This window comes from Bos grunniens, chromosome 29 (genome assembly GCF_055505025.1).
Source record: "Bos grunniens cultivar Pamir isolate PY7600 chromosome 29, Bosgru_T2T1.0, whole genome shotgun sequence".
NCBI lineage: Eukaryota > Metazoa > Chordata > Mammalia > Artiodactyla > Bovidae > Bos > Bos grunniens.
In genome coordinates this window covers 43348250-43367636 of record NC_141193.1, presented here as the reverse complement: position 1 = coordinate 43367636, position 19387 = coordinate 43348250, and the positions used below count along the sequence as shown (strand labels likewise).

Here is a 19387-nt window from a genome sequence, read left to right as displayed (position 1 = left end):
TTTGACTGTGTGGATCACAATAAACTGTGGAAAATTCTGAAAGAGATGGGAATACCAGACCACCTGACCTGCCTCTTGAGAAATCTGTATGCAGGTCAGGAAGCAACAGTTAGAACTGGACATGGAACAACAGACTGGTTCCAAATAGGAAAAGGAGTTCGTCAAGGCTGTATATTGTCACCCTGTTTATTTAACTTATATGCAGAGTACATCATGAGAAACGCTGGACTGGAAGAAACACAAGCTGGAATCAAGATTGCCGGGAGAAATATCAATCACCTCAGATGTACAGATGACACCACCCTTATGGCAGGAAGTGAAGACGAACTAAAAAGCCTCTTGATGAAAGTGAAAGTGGAGAGTGAAAAAGTTGGCTTAAAGCTCAACATTCAGAAAAAGAAGATCATGGCATCCGGTCCCATACTTCATGGGAAATAGATGGGGAAACAGTGAAAACAGTGTCAGACTTTATTTTTCTGGGCTCCAAAATTACTGCAGATGGTGACTGCAGCCATGAAATTAAAAGGCGCTTACTCCTTGGAAGGAAAGTTATGACCAACCTAGACAGCATATTCAAAAGCAGAGACATTACTGTGCCAACAAAGGCCCGTCTAGTCAAGGCTATGGTTTTTCCTGCGGTCATGTATGGATGTGAGAGTTGGACTGTGAAGAAGGCTGAGCGCCGAAGAATTGATGCTTTTGAACTGTGGTGCTGAAGAAGACCCTTGCGAGTCCCTTGGACTGCAAGGAGATCCAACCAGTCCATTCTGAAGGAGATTAGCCCTGGGATTTCTTTGGAAGGAATGATGCTGAAGCTGAAACTCCAGTACTTTGGCCACCTCATGCGAAGAGTTGACTCATTGGAAAAGACCCTGATGCTGGGAGGGATTGGGGGCAGGAGGAGAAGGGGACGACAGAGGATGAGATGGCTGGATGGCATCACTGACTTGATGGACATGAGTCTGAGTGAACTCTGGGAGTTGGTGATGGACAGGGAGGCCTGGCGTGCTGCGATTCATGGGGTCGCAAAGAGTCGGACACAATTGAGCGACTGATCTGATCTGATCTGATCTCCTGAATGGCAGGCGGATTCTTTACCAGTTGAAATACCAGGTAAGCTCCTGAATAAAGAACAACCTAATGAAAAAACACTAATTTCTGAATTATTCAGGTTCAAGTTATATAACAGTATATACTCTTGAAATATATAAATTTAAGAGAGCAATTTTATCTTTTTTTGTTTTAAACAACTTGTTTCATCCTATACATAAGGCTGAAAATACGATTATCCCTTTCTTGAAAAAGTTTTAAAACTAAAATTTTTGAGTCAAGTACCTTTAAAAACTATTTTTGATTGTGATAATTTTACAAGTTAGCCTTCCAAATAAACACAGTACAAAATTCTACTCCCCCAAATTACCTGCTTTATAGCATTTTTATGCAATTTAATCAAAATACAAAAATCCGGCTAGCCCATACACAGGACTGTACAAAGAACACATCAATATGGTTAGGCATTCAGTGACAAAACAGAATTGTGAAGGGTCACTATTTTTTTCTCTTCATTTTAAGCCATATATTTCACTACACATATGAAAAGGTAAGAGTGATAATCAAATATATGGCTAATTACATAATCTCAGAGGTCTTAGCTATTGAGCTAGAGCTATTTTTCAACTGTCAAACTATAGGACAATTGAATAAATAGAAAACTCTAAGTAAGTAAATACACTGAGGGAGATTATATTATATAGTGGAATGAATGGGTTTTGGAAACACACTGGGGTTCACATCTCAGGACTCCCATCTCCCAGTTGTTTGATCATAGGCAAAATGTTTAACTTCCCTGAGACTTGGTTTATCTATAAAATGGGCATATTTCTCCCTTGCAGAGTTGTGATGAAGATTTAAAAGGATAATATGTCATTCATTTACTTAAATTCTCTAATGATTCATTATAACTTAGAGAAAAAATTACAAACCCCTTCAAAAATTACCTTCTTACTTTCAAAGAAAGGAATCATGTTTTCTGGTCTCAACATTTCTTAAAATATGCAAGTAGAAATGTTCAATAGGCAGACAAAACATAGGCTTCAAGTCAGAATTCAGGGAAGGGCAGGGCTTCTCTGGTGGATCAGTGGTAAAGAATCCACCTGCAATGTAGGAGATGTGGGTGCAATCCCTGGGTCAGCAAGATCTCCTGGAAAAGGAAATGGCAACCTATGCCAGTTTTCTTGCCTGGGAAATCCCACAGAAAGAGGAGCCCTGGTGAACTACAGTCCATAGGGTCACAGAAAGTTGGATACAACTTAGCAACTAAACCACCACCACCAAAGGGAAGGGTACACAAGAGATAAGCAAAGCTCAGTGTCATCAAGCATTCAAATCACAAATTTATTTAAAGACTACTATCTTTGTAATTTTGATACACCAGTCTTTATTCCTCCTAACTGATATCATTGTCATGAAGTTACTTATTAATCCCTACTCAACAAATATTTTCACAGTAATGAGCTAAAACAATTTTCCAACTACCCTAGAACAAGTAAGCTCCTTACTAACCTCCTCCCTTAGCATGCCATAAGTTTTCTAATAATATATACATGGTAAATGGTACCCCACTCCAGTACTCTTGCCTGGAAAATCCCATGGATGGAGGAGCCTGGTGGGCTGCAGTCCATGGAGTCACGAAGAGTCGGACACGACTGAGCAACTTCATTTTGACTTTTCACTTTTATGCATTGGAGAAAGAAATGGCAACCCACTCCAGTGTTCTTGCCTGGAGAATCCCAGGGACGGGGGAGCCTGGTGGGCTGCTGTCTATGGGGTCACACAGAGTCGGACACAACTGAAGTGACTTAGCAGCAGCAGCTTCTGCTTTAAGTAGACCAAAAACTTTTAGTTTATCTCCTACCTCCAAAGTAATTCTCTATTATTGACCAGACACTAAAATTTAGCACAGTCCCAGATGGCGCAAGTGATAAAGAACTTGCCTGCCAATGCAGGAGACATAAGAGACATTGGTTCTATCCCTGGCGGGAAGATCCCCTGGAGGAGGGCATGGCAATCCACTCCAGTATTCTTGCCTGGAGAATGCCCATGGACAGAGGAGCCTGGCAGGCTACAGTCCATAGGGTTGTAAAAAGTCAGACGCAACTCAAGTGACTAGGTTTGCATGCAAGTGGAATCTGGACTCGGACTCTAGTTACTTCCAGACTCAACCTTAACTAAACACTTCTACTCTTTTTCAGGTTTTTTCCCATGTATTGATGCCACTGTTTCCCCCACCAGAGAGTAAGCTCCCCTAGAGGCAAGAACCACATTACATCATCTATTCTCGTAGCACTTAGCCTACCATGTCCAAAAATATCTATGCCACTTGCATATACACATATTCAATAATTTCTTTGTTTTCCTTTGTCTTAATTGTTTACTTCCCAAAGTTAAATATTTAAAACTAATTTGTAGCCTATCCCAGCTACCATTTACTGAATACTCACTATGCATCACTCTGTATTTTTTTAATCTACAGAATATTATCATATTTTATCAATTCTAAAATATCATAGACTTAATTTTAGAGGTGTTAAGATGTGAAAAATAGTAAATGGTGACTATGAGGTGTCACTGATTAGAAGACATATTCCATTTTCAGAGATCTTAAAATGCAAGAAAAAATGTCCAAGAGAGGGCTTAAAAATTTTGTCCTAATTATTACCTGTTAACCAGGTATTACTCTTACAATCTTCAGTTACAATCTTCAGTAACTGGGGGAGGAATGAATCAGAAGCAAGCTGATTTAACTACTTCCTCTCCATAAAGTAAAATATATACATGTGTAATATGTGTTGATATGCTCAGAAGAATACTTATAAAACTCTCTTACATATATTTACTTTCCCAAACTTTTTATAAAGATAAAGTTCAAAAGATCACTGATAACTCCCATTAAAAGAATCATAGTAATTACTAAAACCTAAAATTTATACTGACAAATTTTAGGCAGATAAATATGCCCAACTTTATTAATGCAATATGTTTTTCTCTCAAAATGGCAACACAGACTTTAGTTTGTTGAGAATACAAAGAGATGAATTAAGTATTTTTCATAGACAAAGTATGTATTACAAATCAATACCAAAGTAATTTGCCAATATACATACAATTAAACATTTAAAGGCATATAGTTTCCAAATGACTGTACATTTTCACCTAACACACTGATATATCTACTGACTGATAAATTTTATAATCACACAATAATAGTTCCAGTTAACTCCTTAGATATTTACTCACTTCCACTATTAAATGTTTAAGGTGTCAAATTACATATATTACATTAAATTACATAGAACTTAATTCCAGAATAAAAAGAAAGCACCATATTTTATCCATAAGTATTTGCTAGTAGAATACAAAAGGGAACATGGCAATGTGACATTATATTCAACCTCAACCTAAAGATATCTTAGTAAGGAAGTGAATAAAGAAAAAGCAGACAGAGTGGTAATGGAACCAGTAATAATTTGGTAATGACAATTTATTTCAGGTACTAGATTTTTTTAAGAATTGGTAGGAGCATTTAGAAAAATCTAAACTTAGACTCTTGGTTGAGCCTCAACTACAAGAAAGGACAGACTAAACTCCATTTCTCTCCCCCCCTCTACCCTCCTTCTGCGATAAATACTAACATTTCAAATTATTTTATGTTAAGAAAGAAGTATCACGATTGTAGAATATAAAACAGAAAGAAAGAAGTATGGGGCTATTTTCAATAAATATATACGCATTTGAAGAAGTTATTATTAAATGTCATTTTCTTTTAAGAGTAAAAACAATTGGTAACCAAAGATTAAAAGGTTCAGCAATTTATATTCAACTCAAGACTAGGTTCTAATATGACTTAACTGAAATCGATTTGTAGGTCAGATTCACTCAGTATTATGTACTTCAGATATTTTCAATTTGTTATATTAATTTAAAAAACACTATGAATTAAGAACTAATAAGTATATAAAAATTCTCATCTTACTTCTCCATTTCTTAATGTTGTGATGACTCCTCTTGCTACACCCATTCTAAATAGTGTTTCTGTGGCCTGTGAATTTAAAAGAAAAAAAAAGCAAAGATATATCATCTTTAATCTGTGTTCAGCTGTACATTTCAACACCAAAATGCAAAACACTCAATATTACATTTTTCAGGAACTTCTAAAGAAGCATGAATAAGGTATAATAAGCTTTATGCTGCTGCTAAGTCACTTCAGTCGTGTCCGACTCTATGCGACCCCATAGATGGCACCCCACTAGGCTCCCCCGTCCCTGGGATTCTCCAGGCAAGAACGCTGGAGTGGGTTGCCATTTCCTTCTCCAATGCATGAAAGTGAAAAGTGAAAGTGAAGTCACTCAGTTGTGTCCGACTCCTAGCGACCCCATGGACTGCAGCCCACCAAGCCCCTCCATCCATGGGATTTTCCAGGCAAGAGTACTGGAGTGGAGTGCCATTGCCTTCTCCAAATAAAAAAATCATTTTGAGAACATTTTAATGTTATAAAAAGCTCAAACTGCAATGTTTCAAAGGTTATTTTGATCTGCTATTATCATTTCACATCTATAGTTTCAAATTAAAACACTTAAATAACTATAAAACTTAGTTTGGTTAACAAAGATTAAATAAAAACTTAGAACTTGAATTCAATTCAGAAATTACCATTTATTCTGATTGGTATACAAACACCAGTCCAAATCACTAGATTAGTACTGAAATACTGACAGAAAACTAAGTAATTCTGTGATGTCGTGTATTAAATAGCATCTGAAAAGACAATGCTTTCTATACACTAACAATGAACACTCCTAAAAGGAAACTAAGAATTTGTTTATAACAGTATCAAAAAAAATTTTAAAGACATAGGAATAAATTTAACCAAAGAAGCAGAAGACTTATTCACTGAAAACTAAAAAACACTGCCCAGAGAGCTAAAAATATAAATAAATGGAAAGACAACCTGTGTTCATCAATTAAAAGACATAATATTGTTAAGATATCAATACTATACAAAATGACCTATAGAGTCAATGTTATTCCTATCAAAATTCCAATGATTTCTTTACATAAATACAAAAATCCATCCTAAAATTCACATGCAACCCCAAAGACCCCAACAGCCAAAATAATTTTGAAAAAGAGGAGCAAAGCTGGAGGACTCACACCTTCCGATTTCAAAACTTACTTTAGAGCTACAGTAATCATACAGATATGTATAGGCCAATGAAATAGAAGCGAGAAACTGAAAACAAACTTTATAAACAGTCTAATGATGTTCAAGAAAAGTACTGAGACCATTCAATGGAGAAAGGACAGTCTTTTTAGCAAATGGTACTGGGAGAACTGGACAAACACTACTAAATTTGTGAATTCAGCACAACATGAACATAATTTCAATCCATAACTCAGAGAGAATTAAAATAGGCCACTAATAGGGAGGAAGAAGGGTTATCCATACACACAAACAAAAAACAAGCGATAAATGAATGACTTTGCTATGAGAGATTTTTACAAACGCATACACAACTAGATGTTGAAAGATTTACAGACATTTTTATTAAAAGAAAAAATTTACCAATAGTACATTGTAATTTTTTTCCATTCTTAATCATACGTACACTAAATTACATCTTCCGTCTTCCTGTTTCTTTTGAAAACCTTATTTAATCTAGTGATGTGATTAACAGGCCTCATCCAGGTCAGGTTAGTTACTGTATATATTTGAGAAGCAAAAGGAGAATGGCAGAGGCAGCAAGCACTTGGGATAAAATACACAACTTCTCCTCTAAACCACATCAAACTTCTTTACTCTTTTGTGACTCACAAACCTGAGGCAGTTTGAAGATTTAATTATCGTTTTGCACTTTCTCCAATAGAGAAAGAACACTAAATTCAATCTTTTGTTTCCAACTAAATTGATTTATTTCCTGAGCTCTTCCCACCAACATTGTTAAGAACGTCTCATTCTGATAGCTCTCTGTCAATTCAGCTCAACTTCCTTTGATTCTATAGGAAAGCACTGGAGTGGACAACATTCTTTTGACCTCTACTAAAGAGACTGCGTTTAATTTACTTGTACCCAAACAATGACTAACAAGTGTCCGAAACAATGAGATACAGGGCTAATTCTCAGCATCTGTAAATTTACCACTAACAAATTCTTCATTGAAATTTCCCTCTCTTCGAGTTTTGATTAATACTAAAATTAATTAAAATGATTAATACTAAAAACATTCATTAAACATTTGTCAGTGGCAGAGAGAAAAAACATCTATAGGCTCTCCGTTAAAAATAGGTTTGCAAAAGAGACTGCTTTTAGGAAATGTGTTGGATAAAGCAACACAGGGACATGAAATCTAGATGGAAGAAATGCAAAGTTGAAGAATGGATCCTTGTGTTTGGGTATGTGGGTATACGTGTGTATGTGTGTGTGTGCATGTGTGTACACGTGCACAAGCCAAAGAAAGATCCAGAAGGATCTTTTCTAATATTCTGTCATGCACATATACCATTTGCTAACAGTAAAAGGAAAAAGGGAAAAGTAAAAGTAACAATTTTTATACACTAGAAGATAAACTAGATTTAAAACAGAATTTTGGAACAGTGTAAAATATTATAGGACAAGCAATACTACACTGAATGGCTCCCAATGTGAAAATAATCAAAATTCAACAAAGACTCATGTTCTTATAGTCCAATGCATTTTAATTCATTTTATCAACACAAAGTAAGTCATCTTAACAAGAAATATATACTTAATAGGCTTCGCTTTGAAAATCATCATATTATAGAAAGACTTCAATGGTTAAATTAATGTGCAGTTTATACATATAAATACAAAAGCTGTATTTAGCATATATTTATTTCCTATATTTACTTCCTATTAGTCAAGCAACTAGAATTCTAGTTATCTTATTCCCAGTATTTACTATCTTGGTAAGCTGCAGACAGGTTGCCAAGATAGTAAATAAGACCTCTATAAAAAGGTGACAGCTAATATCAGCCTGTTTTCCTGTGTTGGTTAGTGGTTATGTTAATGTATGTGAAAAGCTCAGTAAAGAGCTACATAAAGGTAAAATAGTGAATCCAGGGTCTACTTTAGGACTTCGTGAAATGAAAAGATGTTTGATAAAACACTCATTTTTATGTATTTCCAGGGCCTTAAAAAAAAAACATAACATAAAGATTAAGAAAGCAGGTTTTAGAAACAGGCTGTTCAGTTCAAAATCTAGCTTTGCTATTTGTAAGATGTGTGATACAAACAAGCAATTTATTTCTTTGAGTGCAACTTCACGATTAACAAAATCAGGATAACAACAGTATGGAACTCAAGGAAAATTATAAGTGTTCAATAGGTGATTTTATTACTATTAATATCCTAAAGGAAATACAAAATTCCAATTCTGCCTTAAAAAGTGGTCATAATTTACAGTTAAAAATACAACTAAAAACTACATCAGATGGGAATTTAAAATGTACTGTATAAAACAGTAAACCACAATTAGCACATTATGCCATATGGCTATTTATTTATACTAACATTCTTGACAAGACAACAGGAAATAAAGAAAACTTACATTATTTCAAAAAGATTAATTTAGCAAAAGAAATAATATGCAATAGTCATTCCCCAGCTGTTTATCCTGGCTACAGAAGAAAAAGAGATTTAAATACTGAAGCTTTTAAGCACCAGCTGCTTTCCTTCTTTATGATGATAAAAATATAAAGTGAAAAATAGGAAAACTGAGCATTAGTTATCTCAGTTCAGTTCAGTTCAGAAGCTCAGTCATGTCCAACTCTTTGCGACCCCATGGACCACAGCACCCCAGGCCTCCCTGTCTACCACCAACTCCCAGAGTCCACCCAAACTCATGTCCATTGAGTTGATGATGCCATCCAACCTCTCATCCTTTGTCGTCCCATTCTCCTCCTGCCTTCAATCTTTCCCAGCATCAGGGTCTTTTCCAATAAGTCAGTTCTTTGCATCAGGCAGCCAAAGTACTGGAGTTTCAGCTTGAGCATCAGTCCTTCCATTGAATATCCAGGACTGATTTCCTTTAGGATTGACTGGCTGGATCTCCTTGCAGTCCGATGGACTCTCAAGAGTCTTATCCAACACCACAGTTCAAAAGCATCAATTCTTCAGTGCTCAGCTTTCTCTATAGCTCAACTCTCACATCCATACATGACTACTGGAAAAACCAGAACTTTGACTAGATGGACCTTTATTGGCAAAGTAATGTCTCTGCTTTTTAATATGCTGTCTAGGCTGGTCATAACTATCCTTTCAAGGACCAAGAATCTTCTAATTTCATGGCTGCAATCACCATCTACAGTGATTTTGGAGCCCCCAAAAATAAAGTCAGCCACTAGTTCCACTGGTTGACCCATCTATTTGCCATGAAGTGATGGGACCGGGTGCCATGATCTTAGTTTTCTGAATGTTGAGCTTTAAGCCAACTTTTTCACTCTCCTCTTTCACTTTCATCAAGAAGCTCTTTAGTTCTTCTTCACTTTCTGCCGTAAGGGCAGTGTCATCTGCATATCTGAGGTTATTGATATTTCTCCTGGCAATCCTGATTCCAGCTTGTGCTTCATCCAGTCTGGCATTTCACATGATATACTCTGCATGAAAGTTCAATAAGCAGGGTGACAATACATAGCCTTGATGTACTCCTTTCCCGATTTGGAACCAGTCTGTTGTTCCATGTCCAGTTCTAACTGTTGCTTCCTGACCTGCATACAGATTCCTCAATAAGCTACAACGGAAGCCCAAGAATACTGGAGTGGGTAGTCTATCCCTTCTCCAGTGAATCTTCCCTATCAGGCATTGAACGGGGGTCTCCTGCATTGCAGGCAGATTCTTTACCAACTGAGCTATGAGGGAAGCCCTATTAGCTATCTGCTCCTAACTAAAGAATCACAGCATGACAAAAATCTAGTCATATACCTTCAAAATACACAAAGGCATTAGCTTAGCAACCAAGACCTTTATGAAGTCCCCAAACCTTTCTCATACTCTTCCCTCCAGGCAGCTGCCTACAGCCCACCGCTTTCTGGCTCACAAATTACAGTTCATAACCTCAGGGCCCTTGCACTGCAGCAGCTACAGTCCAGGGAGCAAAAGCTCTGACAGGAACTCTGTCTGTCTAGCCAGGAAATAGGGAAGAGGGGCTCGAGTCAAGCAGAGAATGTGTAGGGAATTAATTTCTAGCTTGGTGGGGCAGGGGCAGGGGTGGACAGGAGGTATTTTCTTTTTTCCTCTTGACTCTGCCCCCAAGGACAGGTCCCAATTATACGATGAAGCAGCACCAGTGCAGGTAGTTAAAGCTACAAAATCAACTCTGTTTTTCTAGGCAAGGCTTATGGAAAGGGGACACTTGTAGTCCAAAGAAGAGAGGAAGAATCCTCACTATTTTTTTTTTCCACTCTTTTTTTCTATTCATTTTCTCCCAACAGCAGACCCTGGTCAGTGTGTGCAGCTGAGACAGCAGAGCAGACAGCTAGAGCTCTGAGAGCAATCTGTCTTTCTGGCCAGAGGACCATGAAGAGGAGACCCAGTGAAGCAGAAACTAAAGAGGTAATCCCAGAAAGAAGAGCTACAAAAGGGAATCCCTTAATCAAACCTGTGTTTGAACTAGCAAAAATACAGAGCTCACTCCCCATCAGCTGATGCATGGAACAGACCTAAGTAGCAAAGCAAAGGCTTTGAGGGGAAAACTACAATTAAAACTACCACCCAATTCTTCGCACAGCCCATGAGGGGCACAGAGCCAGGACAGCCACAAAGCAGCACAAGAACTAATATTGGAACTAACTAACAAAGCAACTAACATTGGAACTCCTGCCCACTGGAGATGAGACAGAACTTGCAGTCTAAATCTAACAGGTGACTGCTAACTACCAAAGTAAAAAATAATGATTAACAAATAAATAAAAATAAAAATGGCATTGAAACAGGTATATTATCATATGTGAAACGAAGCGTCAGTCCAGGTTCGATGTATGATACAGAGTGCTCGGGGCTGGTGCACTGGGATGATCCAGAGGGATGGGATGGGGAGGGGGACTCAGGATGGGGAACACATGTACACGCATGGCGGATTCATGTAAATGTATGGCAAAACCAATACAATATTGTAAAGTAATTAGCCTCCAATTAAAAAATAAATTTATATTAAAAAATAAAATAAAAATAAATGTTTAAAAAATTATCACTCTCTAGAGCATTTTAACACAACCCAGAATCTCACAGCATTATATTCAAAATACCCAGAAGCAATCCAAAATTACTCAACCTGCAAAATACAAAAATCTTGACCCCTTCTCAAAAACAATCAGATGCTGAAATTACCAGAAAGGACTAGGAAAGAAGCTATAATAACCGTGTTTCATGAGGTAAGGTTAAACACACTTGAAATGGATGGAAAGAGAAGTTCTCAGCAGAGAAACGGAAATTGAAAATAAATGGAATTATTGGAACTGAAAAATAAAATATCTGAAATAAATTTAGTAGATGGGAACTCAAGAGCAGAATGAAGATGAAAGAGGAAAGAATCAGTGAACTTGATGATAAACAGATAAAAATAATCCATTCTACAGAACAAAAAGAAAAGATTGAAAACAAAAACTGAGCAGAGCCCACACACTTCCAGGAGAATAACCAAAGATGTACTATTTCTGGTATCAAGACCTCAGTTCAGTTCAGTTCAGTCACTCAGTCGTGTCCAACTCTTTGCAACCCCATGGACTACAGCAGGCCAAGTTTTGCTGTCCATCACCAACTCCAGGAGTTTATTCAAACTTACGTCCATTGAGTTGGTGACGTCATCCAACTGCCTCATCCTCTGTTGTACCCTTCTCCTCTCTCCTTCAATCTTTCCCAGCATCAGGGTATTTTCGAATGAGTCAGTTCTTCGCATAACATGGCAAAGTACTGGAGTTTCAGCTTTGGCATCCATCAGTGCTTCCAATGAATATTCAAGACTGATTTCCTTTAGGATGGACTGCTTGGATCTCCTTGCAGTCCGATGGACTCTCAAGAGTCTTCTCCAACACCACAGTTCAAAAGCATCAATTCTTCAGTGCTCAGCTTTCTCTATAGGTCAACTCTCACATCCATACATGACTCCTGGTACAACCATACCTTTGACTACATGGACCTTTGTCGGCAAAGTAATGTCTCTGCTTTTTAATACGCTCTCTAGGTTGGTCATAGCTTTTCTTCCAAGGAACAAGGTCATTTAATTTCATAGCTGCAGTCACCATTTGCAGTGATTTTGGAGCCCAAAAAATAAACTCTCTCACTATTTCCATTGTTTCCCCATCTATTTGCCATGAAGTGATGGGACCAGATGCCATGATCCTAGTTTTCTGAATGTTGAGTTTTAAGCCCACTTTTTCACTCTCCTCTTTCACTTTCATCAAGAGGTTCTTCAGTTCTTCTTTACTTTCTACCATAAGGGTGGTGTCATCTGTATATCTGAGGTTATTGATATTTCTCCTGGCAATCTTGATTCCAGCTTGTGCTTCCTCCAGCCCAGCATTTCTCATGATTGTACTCTGCATGTAAGTTCAATAAGCAGGGTGACAATATACAGCCTTGACATACTCCTTTCCCAATTTGGAACCAGTCTGTTATTCCATGTCCAGTTCTAACTGTTGCTTCTTGACCTGCATACAGATTTCTCAGGGGGCAGGTCAGGTGGTCTGGTATTCCCATCTCTTTCAGAATTTTCCACACTTTGTGGTGATCCACACAGTCAAAGGCTTTAGCATAGTCAATAAAGCAGAAATAGATGTTTTTCTGGAACTCTTGCTTTTTTGATGATCCAACAGATGTTGGCGATTTGATCTCTGGTTCCTCTGCCTTTCCTAAATCCAGCTTGATCATTTGGAAGTTCACAGTTCATGTATTGTTGAAGCCTGGCTTGGAGAATTTTGAGCATTACCTTGCTAGCATGTGTTCAGTTGTGCGGTACTTTGAACATTGTTTGGCATTGACTTTTTTGGGGATTATAATGAAAACTGACCTTTTCTAGTCCTGTGGTCACTGCTGAGTTTTCCAAATTTGCTGGCATACTGAGTGCAGTACTTTCACAGCATCATCTTTTAGGATTTGAAATAGCTCAACTGGAATTCCATCACCTCCACTAGCTTTGTTCGTAGTGATGCTTCCTAAGGCCCACTTGACTTCGCTCTAGGTGATGTCTGGCTCTAGGTCAGTGATCACACCATCATGGTTATCTGGGTCATGAAGATCTTTTTTGTACAGTTCTGTGTATTCTCACCACCTCTTCTTAATATCTTCTGTTTCTGTTAGGTACATACCATTTCTGTCCTTTGTTCTTCCCATCTTTGCATGAAATGTTCCCTTGGTATCTTTAATTTTCTTGAAGAGATCTCTAGTTTTTCCCATTCTATTGTTTTCCTCTATTTCTTTGCACTGATCACTGAGGAAGGCTTTCTTATCTCTCCTTGTTATTCTTAGGAACTCTGCATTGAAATAGGTATATCTTTCTTTTTCTCCTTTGCTTTTAGCTTCTCTTCTATTCAGAGCTGTTTGTAAGGTCCCCTCAGACCACCATTTTGCCTCTTTGCATTTCTTTTTCTTGGGGATGGTCTTGATCACTGCCTCCTGCACAATGTCACAAACCTCCCCCATAGTTCTTCAGGCACTCTGTCAGATCTAATCCCTTGAATCTATTCGTCACTTCCACTGTATAATCGTAAGGGATTTGATTTAGCTCATACCTGAATGGTCTAGTGGTTTTCCCTACTTTCTTCAATTTAAGTCTAAGTTTTGCAATAAAGGATTTCATGATCTGAGCCACAGTCAGCTCAGGTCCTGTTTTTGCTGACTGTATAGAGCTTCTCCATCTTTGGCTGCAGAGACTATAATCAGTCTGCTTTGGTACTGACCATCTGGTGATATCCATGTATAGTCTTCTCTTGAAGTGAACATCGACATTTTAGGAATCAGCGAACTAAAATGGACTGGAATGGGTGAATTTAACTCAGATGACCATTATATCTACTACTCTAGGCAAGAATCCCTTAGAAGAAATGGAGTAATCTTCATAGTCAACAAAAGAGTCCGAAATGCAGTACTTGGATGCGATCTCAAAAACGACAGAATGATCTCTGTTCGTTTCTATGGCAAACCATTCAAGATCACAGTAATCCAAGCCTATGCCCCGACCAGTAATGCTAAAGAAGCTGAAGTTGAACGGTTCTATGAAGACCAGAAGACCTTTTAGAACTAACACCCAAAAAAGATGTCCTTTTCATTATAGGGGACTGGAATGCAAAAGTAGGAAGTCAAGAGATACCTGAGTAACAGGCAAATTTGGCCTTGGAGTACAAAATGAAGCATGGCAAAAGCTAATACAGTTTTGCCAAGAGAATACACTGGTCATAGCAAATACCCTCTTCCAAAAACACAAGAGATGACTCTACACATGGACATCAGAGACCTAGAAAGAGGAAAAACAGATTGATAAAAAAAAGATAGCTAATAACTTCCAAAACTTGATAAGAGACAAACATTTACAGATTTAAAAAGCCCAATGAACCTCAAGTAAGATATGCACAAAGAAATCCATACCTAGACATACCATAAACAAAAATAATGAAATCCAAATAGAAAGAAAGGATCTTGAAAGTAGACCAAAAAAATACATATTATATAGTGGAATAATTAAAATGATTATGGTTTTGCCATCAGAAATCATAAAAGAAGAAAAAATATTTTTAAAGGTTTTGAACTATAAGCCCAGAATCCTATATCCAGCAAAAATATGGTTTTGGAATGGAGCCAAAATAAAGACATTCTCATGCAAAAGAGACTAAGAATCTGTCACCAACAGAACTGCTTTAAAGGAAATACTGAAGAAATTTCTACAGGCTGAAGAGAAATAATCCTAGAAAGAAACCCACACTGTATACTCAATTGATTTTCTACAAATGTATCAAAGTACACAGGAAAAGAGTAGTCTTTTATACCAACGAAGCTTTAACAACTGAATTTCTAAACTGAAATATATAAACATTGACCCACACCTCACTCCATGCACAAAAATGAATTTAAAAATGGAACACAGATTTAAATGCTGGCATTCAAAGCATAAAACTTCTACAAAAAAAAAAAAAAAAAACCACACTAGAAAGAAACACTTTATAATTTGATTTAGGCAAAGATATGATACAAGGAGGAGAGGAGAGTAAAACATTAAAGAAGAAATTCATTATGGCAGATACTGTCCAAAGATGGCCACACTAATTTATATCCTATCTCAGATGTACTTCTTTAAATGTGACACTGACTCTCCTCCGTAAGTCAAAAACATTAAAGAAGAAATTCATTATGGTAGATACAGTCCAAAGATGGCCACATTAATTTATATCCTATCTCAGATGTACTTCTTTAAATGTGACACTGACTCTCCTCCACATGTTACATATTCCCTGCCCTTGGGCCTGGGACCTTTGAAACTACCTACGTAACTGTAATTTATACATAATGAGGCAGAAATGATGCTGATTTTCAGGGCTAAATCATAATTGGGCAAAATAGTTTTTCCCTGGTGTTCTCACTTTGCACAAGAGCCTTTGGAGCCCTGAGCTACAATGTAAGAAATCCAACTACCTTGAAAAGATAGTATTTACATAGTTTTTAGATAGTTCTTCACCATGCTAGAAGACCTATGTAAAAATAGAGGGAGATGCTTCAGCTATTCCAACACACAGCTACCTTTTTAAATTAATGAATATTTTAATTGGATGATAATTACAATATTGTGAAGGCTTCTGCCATACATCAACATCAAACAGCCACAAGAACACGTGTCCCCCCATCCTGTACGCCTCTCTCACCTCCCTCCCCACCCTATCCCTCTGGATTGTCCCAGAGTACTGGCTCTGAGTGCCCTGCTTCATGCATCGATTCTGCACTGGTCATCTATTTTGCATATGGTAATATACATGTTTCAGCGCTATTCTCTCAAATCATCCCACCCTCGTCTTTTCTCACTGAGTCCAAAAGTCTATTCTTTACATCTGTGTCTCCTTTATTGCCCTGTATATAGGACCATCATTACTATCTTTCTAAATTCCATACATATGAGTTAATATACAGTATTTGTCTTTCTCTTTCTGACTTACTTCACTCTGTATAATAGGCTCCAGTTTCATCCACCTCATTAGTGAAGTGAAAGTCGATCAGTCGTGTCTGACTCTTTGCAACCCCATGGGCTACAGTCCATGGAATTCTCCAGGCCAGAATACTGAAGTAGGTAGCCTTTCCCTTCTCCAGGGGATCCTCCCAATCCAGGGGTCAAACCCAGGTCTCCCACGTTGCAGGCAGACTCTTTACCAGCTGAGCCACAAGGGAAGCCCAAGAATACTGGAACGGGTAGCCTATCACTTCTCCAGCAGATCTTCCCAACCCAGGAATCGAACCAGGGTCTCCTACATTGCAGGCAGATTCTTTACCAACTGAGCTATCAGAGAAGCCCTCCACCTCATTAGGACTGACTCAAATGCGTTCCCTTATAGTGGAATAATATTCCATTGTGTATATGTACCACAACTTCCTTATCCATTCATCTGCCAATGGACATTAGGTTGCTTCCATGTCCTAGCTATTTTAAATAATGTTGCAACGAACATTGGGGTACATGTATCTCTTTCAATTCTGGTTTCCTCAGTGTGTATGCCCAGCAGTGGGATTGCTGGGTCATATGGCAGTTCTATTCCCAGTTTTTTAAAGAATCTCCACACTGTTCTTCATAGTGGCAGTATCAGTTTAAATTCCTACCAACAGTGTAAGAGGGTTCCCTTTTCTCCACACTCTCTCCAGCATGTATTGTTGTAGACTTTTTGATGATGGACATTCTGACCGGTGCAACACACAGCTATTCAACTACTCCTAGCTAAGGTACATTCGTGTAAGTGAATCATCAGATGATTCCAGCCTTCAGCTTTCACGCTGGACCGGCCAACATCAAGTAGAACAGTCACGGGCTATTCTGTTTAAGCTCTTCCCAAACTGCTGCTGCTGCTAAGTTGCTTCAGTCATGTCCGACTCTGTGCGACCCCATAGATGGCAGCCCATCAGGCTCCCCTGTCCCTGGGATTCTCCAGGCAAGAACACTGGAGTGGGTTGCCATTTCCTTCTCCAAACTGCAGATTCATATAAAGTAAACACCATTATGTTTAGCGACTACATTTTCAGTGATTTGTTACACAGCATCAGATAACTATACATTGATAAAAATGTGCCTTATAAAAATTAAAGGGCTTGTGCTCATTCAAAGACTCAATTGAGAAAATGAAAAAGCAAGCCACAGATTCACAGAAACTATGTCTAAAAACACATCTGACAAGTACTTGCATTTAGAATATATAAATAATTCCTACAACTAAAAAATAAGACATATAAAAAAAAATGAAAATGAACAAAATATTTCAACATGCATTTCATCCAAGGGAAAACATATGTAGACACATCCTATAGTATATTCATATATATGTATGCATGCATAAGCTAGCTAAGCTAAGTCACTTCAGTCGTGTCCGACTCTGTGCGACCCCATAGACGGCAGCCCACCAGGCTCCCCCGTCCCTGGGATTCTCCAGGCAAGAACTCGAGTGGGGTGCCATTTCTTTCTCCAATGCATAAAAGTGAAATGTGAAAGTGAAGTCGCTCAGTCGTGTGCAACTCTTAGCGACCCCATGGACTGCAGCCTACCAGGCTTCTCCGTCCATGCAATTTTCCAAGCAAGAGTACTGGAGTGGGGTGCCATTGCCTTCTCCAGTATGCATGCATATATGCGTGTAAATACTGTGTATGCACATATACACTCATAAACACACAACACACACATATTTGAATGGACAAAAAGTCAACAAAAAGATGCTCAATGTCATTAACCTTTCAGTTCAGCTTAGTCGCTCACTCTTTGCGACCCCATGAATCGCAGCACGCCAGGCCTCCCTGTCCATCACCAACTCCCGGAGTTCACTCAAACTCACGTCCATTGAGTCGGTGACACCACCCAGCAATCTCATCCTCTGTTGTCCCCTTCTCCTCCTGCCCCCAATCCCTCCCAGCATCAGAGTCTTTTCCAATGAGTCAACTCTTCACATGAGGTGGCCAAAGTACTGGAGTTTCAGCTTTAGCATCATTCCTTCCAAAGAACACCCAGGGCTGATCTCCTTCAGAATGGACTGGATGGATCTCCTTGCAGTCCAAGGGACTCTCAAGAGTCTTCTCCAACACCACAGTTCAAAAGCATCAATTCTTCGGCACTCAGCTTTCTTCACAGTCCAACTCTCACATCCATACATGGCTACTGGAAAAACCATAGCCTTGACTAGATGGACCTTTGTTAGCAAAGTAATGTCTCTGCTTTTGAATGTGCTATCTAGGTTGGTCATAACTGTTCTTCCAAGGAGTAAGTGTCTTTTAATTTCATGGCTGTAGTCACCATCTGCAGTGATTTTGGAGCCCAAAAAAATAAAGTCTGACAGTGTTTCCACGGTTTCCCCATCTATTTCCCATGAAGTGATGGGACCAGATGCCATGATCTTCGTTTTCTGAATGTTGAGCTTTAAGTCAACTTTTTCACTCTCCACTTTCCCTAACATCAAGAGGCTTTTTAGTTCCTCTTCCCTTTCTGCCATAAGGGTGGTGTCATCTGCATATCTGAGGTTATTGATATTTCTCCCGGCAATCTTGATTCCAGCTTGTGCTTCTTCCAGCCCAGTGTTTCTCATGATGTACTCTGCATAGAAGTTAAATAAGCAGGGTGACAATATACAGCCTTGACGAACTCCTTTTCCTATTTGGAACCAGTCTGTTGTTCCATGTCCAGTTCTAATTGTTGCTTCCTGACCTGCATTATAGGTTTCCCAAGAGGCCAGTCAGGTGGTCTGGTATTCCCATCTCTTTCAGAATTTTCCACAGTTTATTGTGATCCACACAGTCAAAGGCTTTGGCATAGTCAATCAAGCAGAAATAGATGTTTTTCTGGAACTCTCTTGCTTTTTCTATGATCCAGTGGATGTTGGCAATTTGATCTCTGGTTCCTCTGCCTTTTCTAAAACCAGCTTGAACATCCAGAAGTTCATGGTTCTTGTATTGCTGAAGCCTGGCTTGGAGAATTTTGAGCATTACTTTACTAGCGTGTGAGATGAGTGCAATTGTGCGGTAGTTTGAGCATTCTTTGGCATTGCCTTTCTTTGGGATTGGAATGAAAACTGACCTTTTCCAGTCTTGTGGCCACTGCTGAGTTTTCCAAATTTGCTGGCATGTTGAGTGCAGCACTTTCACAGCATC

At 38.5% G+C, this 19387-nt stretch overlaps 1 protein-coding gene across 2 annotated transcripts in view; it reads right to left on the bottom strand.

The window, feature by feature from the left end:
• Nucleotides 1-19387, bottom strand: part of TMEM135 (transmembrane protein 135) — a 308335-nt gene that overhangs the window by 149541 nt on the left and 139407 nt on the right. Inside the window, exon 5 of one of the 2 annotated variants that reach the window (XM_086383032.1) lies at nucleotides 5033-5098. The exons of the other annotated variant lie outside the window; for it this stretch is intronic. Within the exon in view, the coding sequence (XP_086239158.1) occupies nucleotides 5033-5098 (66 nt within the window). The remainder of the gene's footprint in view (nucleotides 1-5032; nucleotides 5099-19387) is intronic. 2 annotated transcript variants of the gene reach the window in all.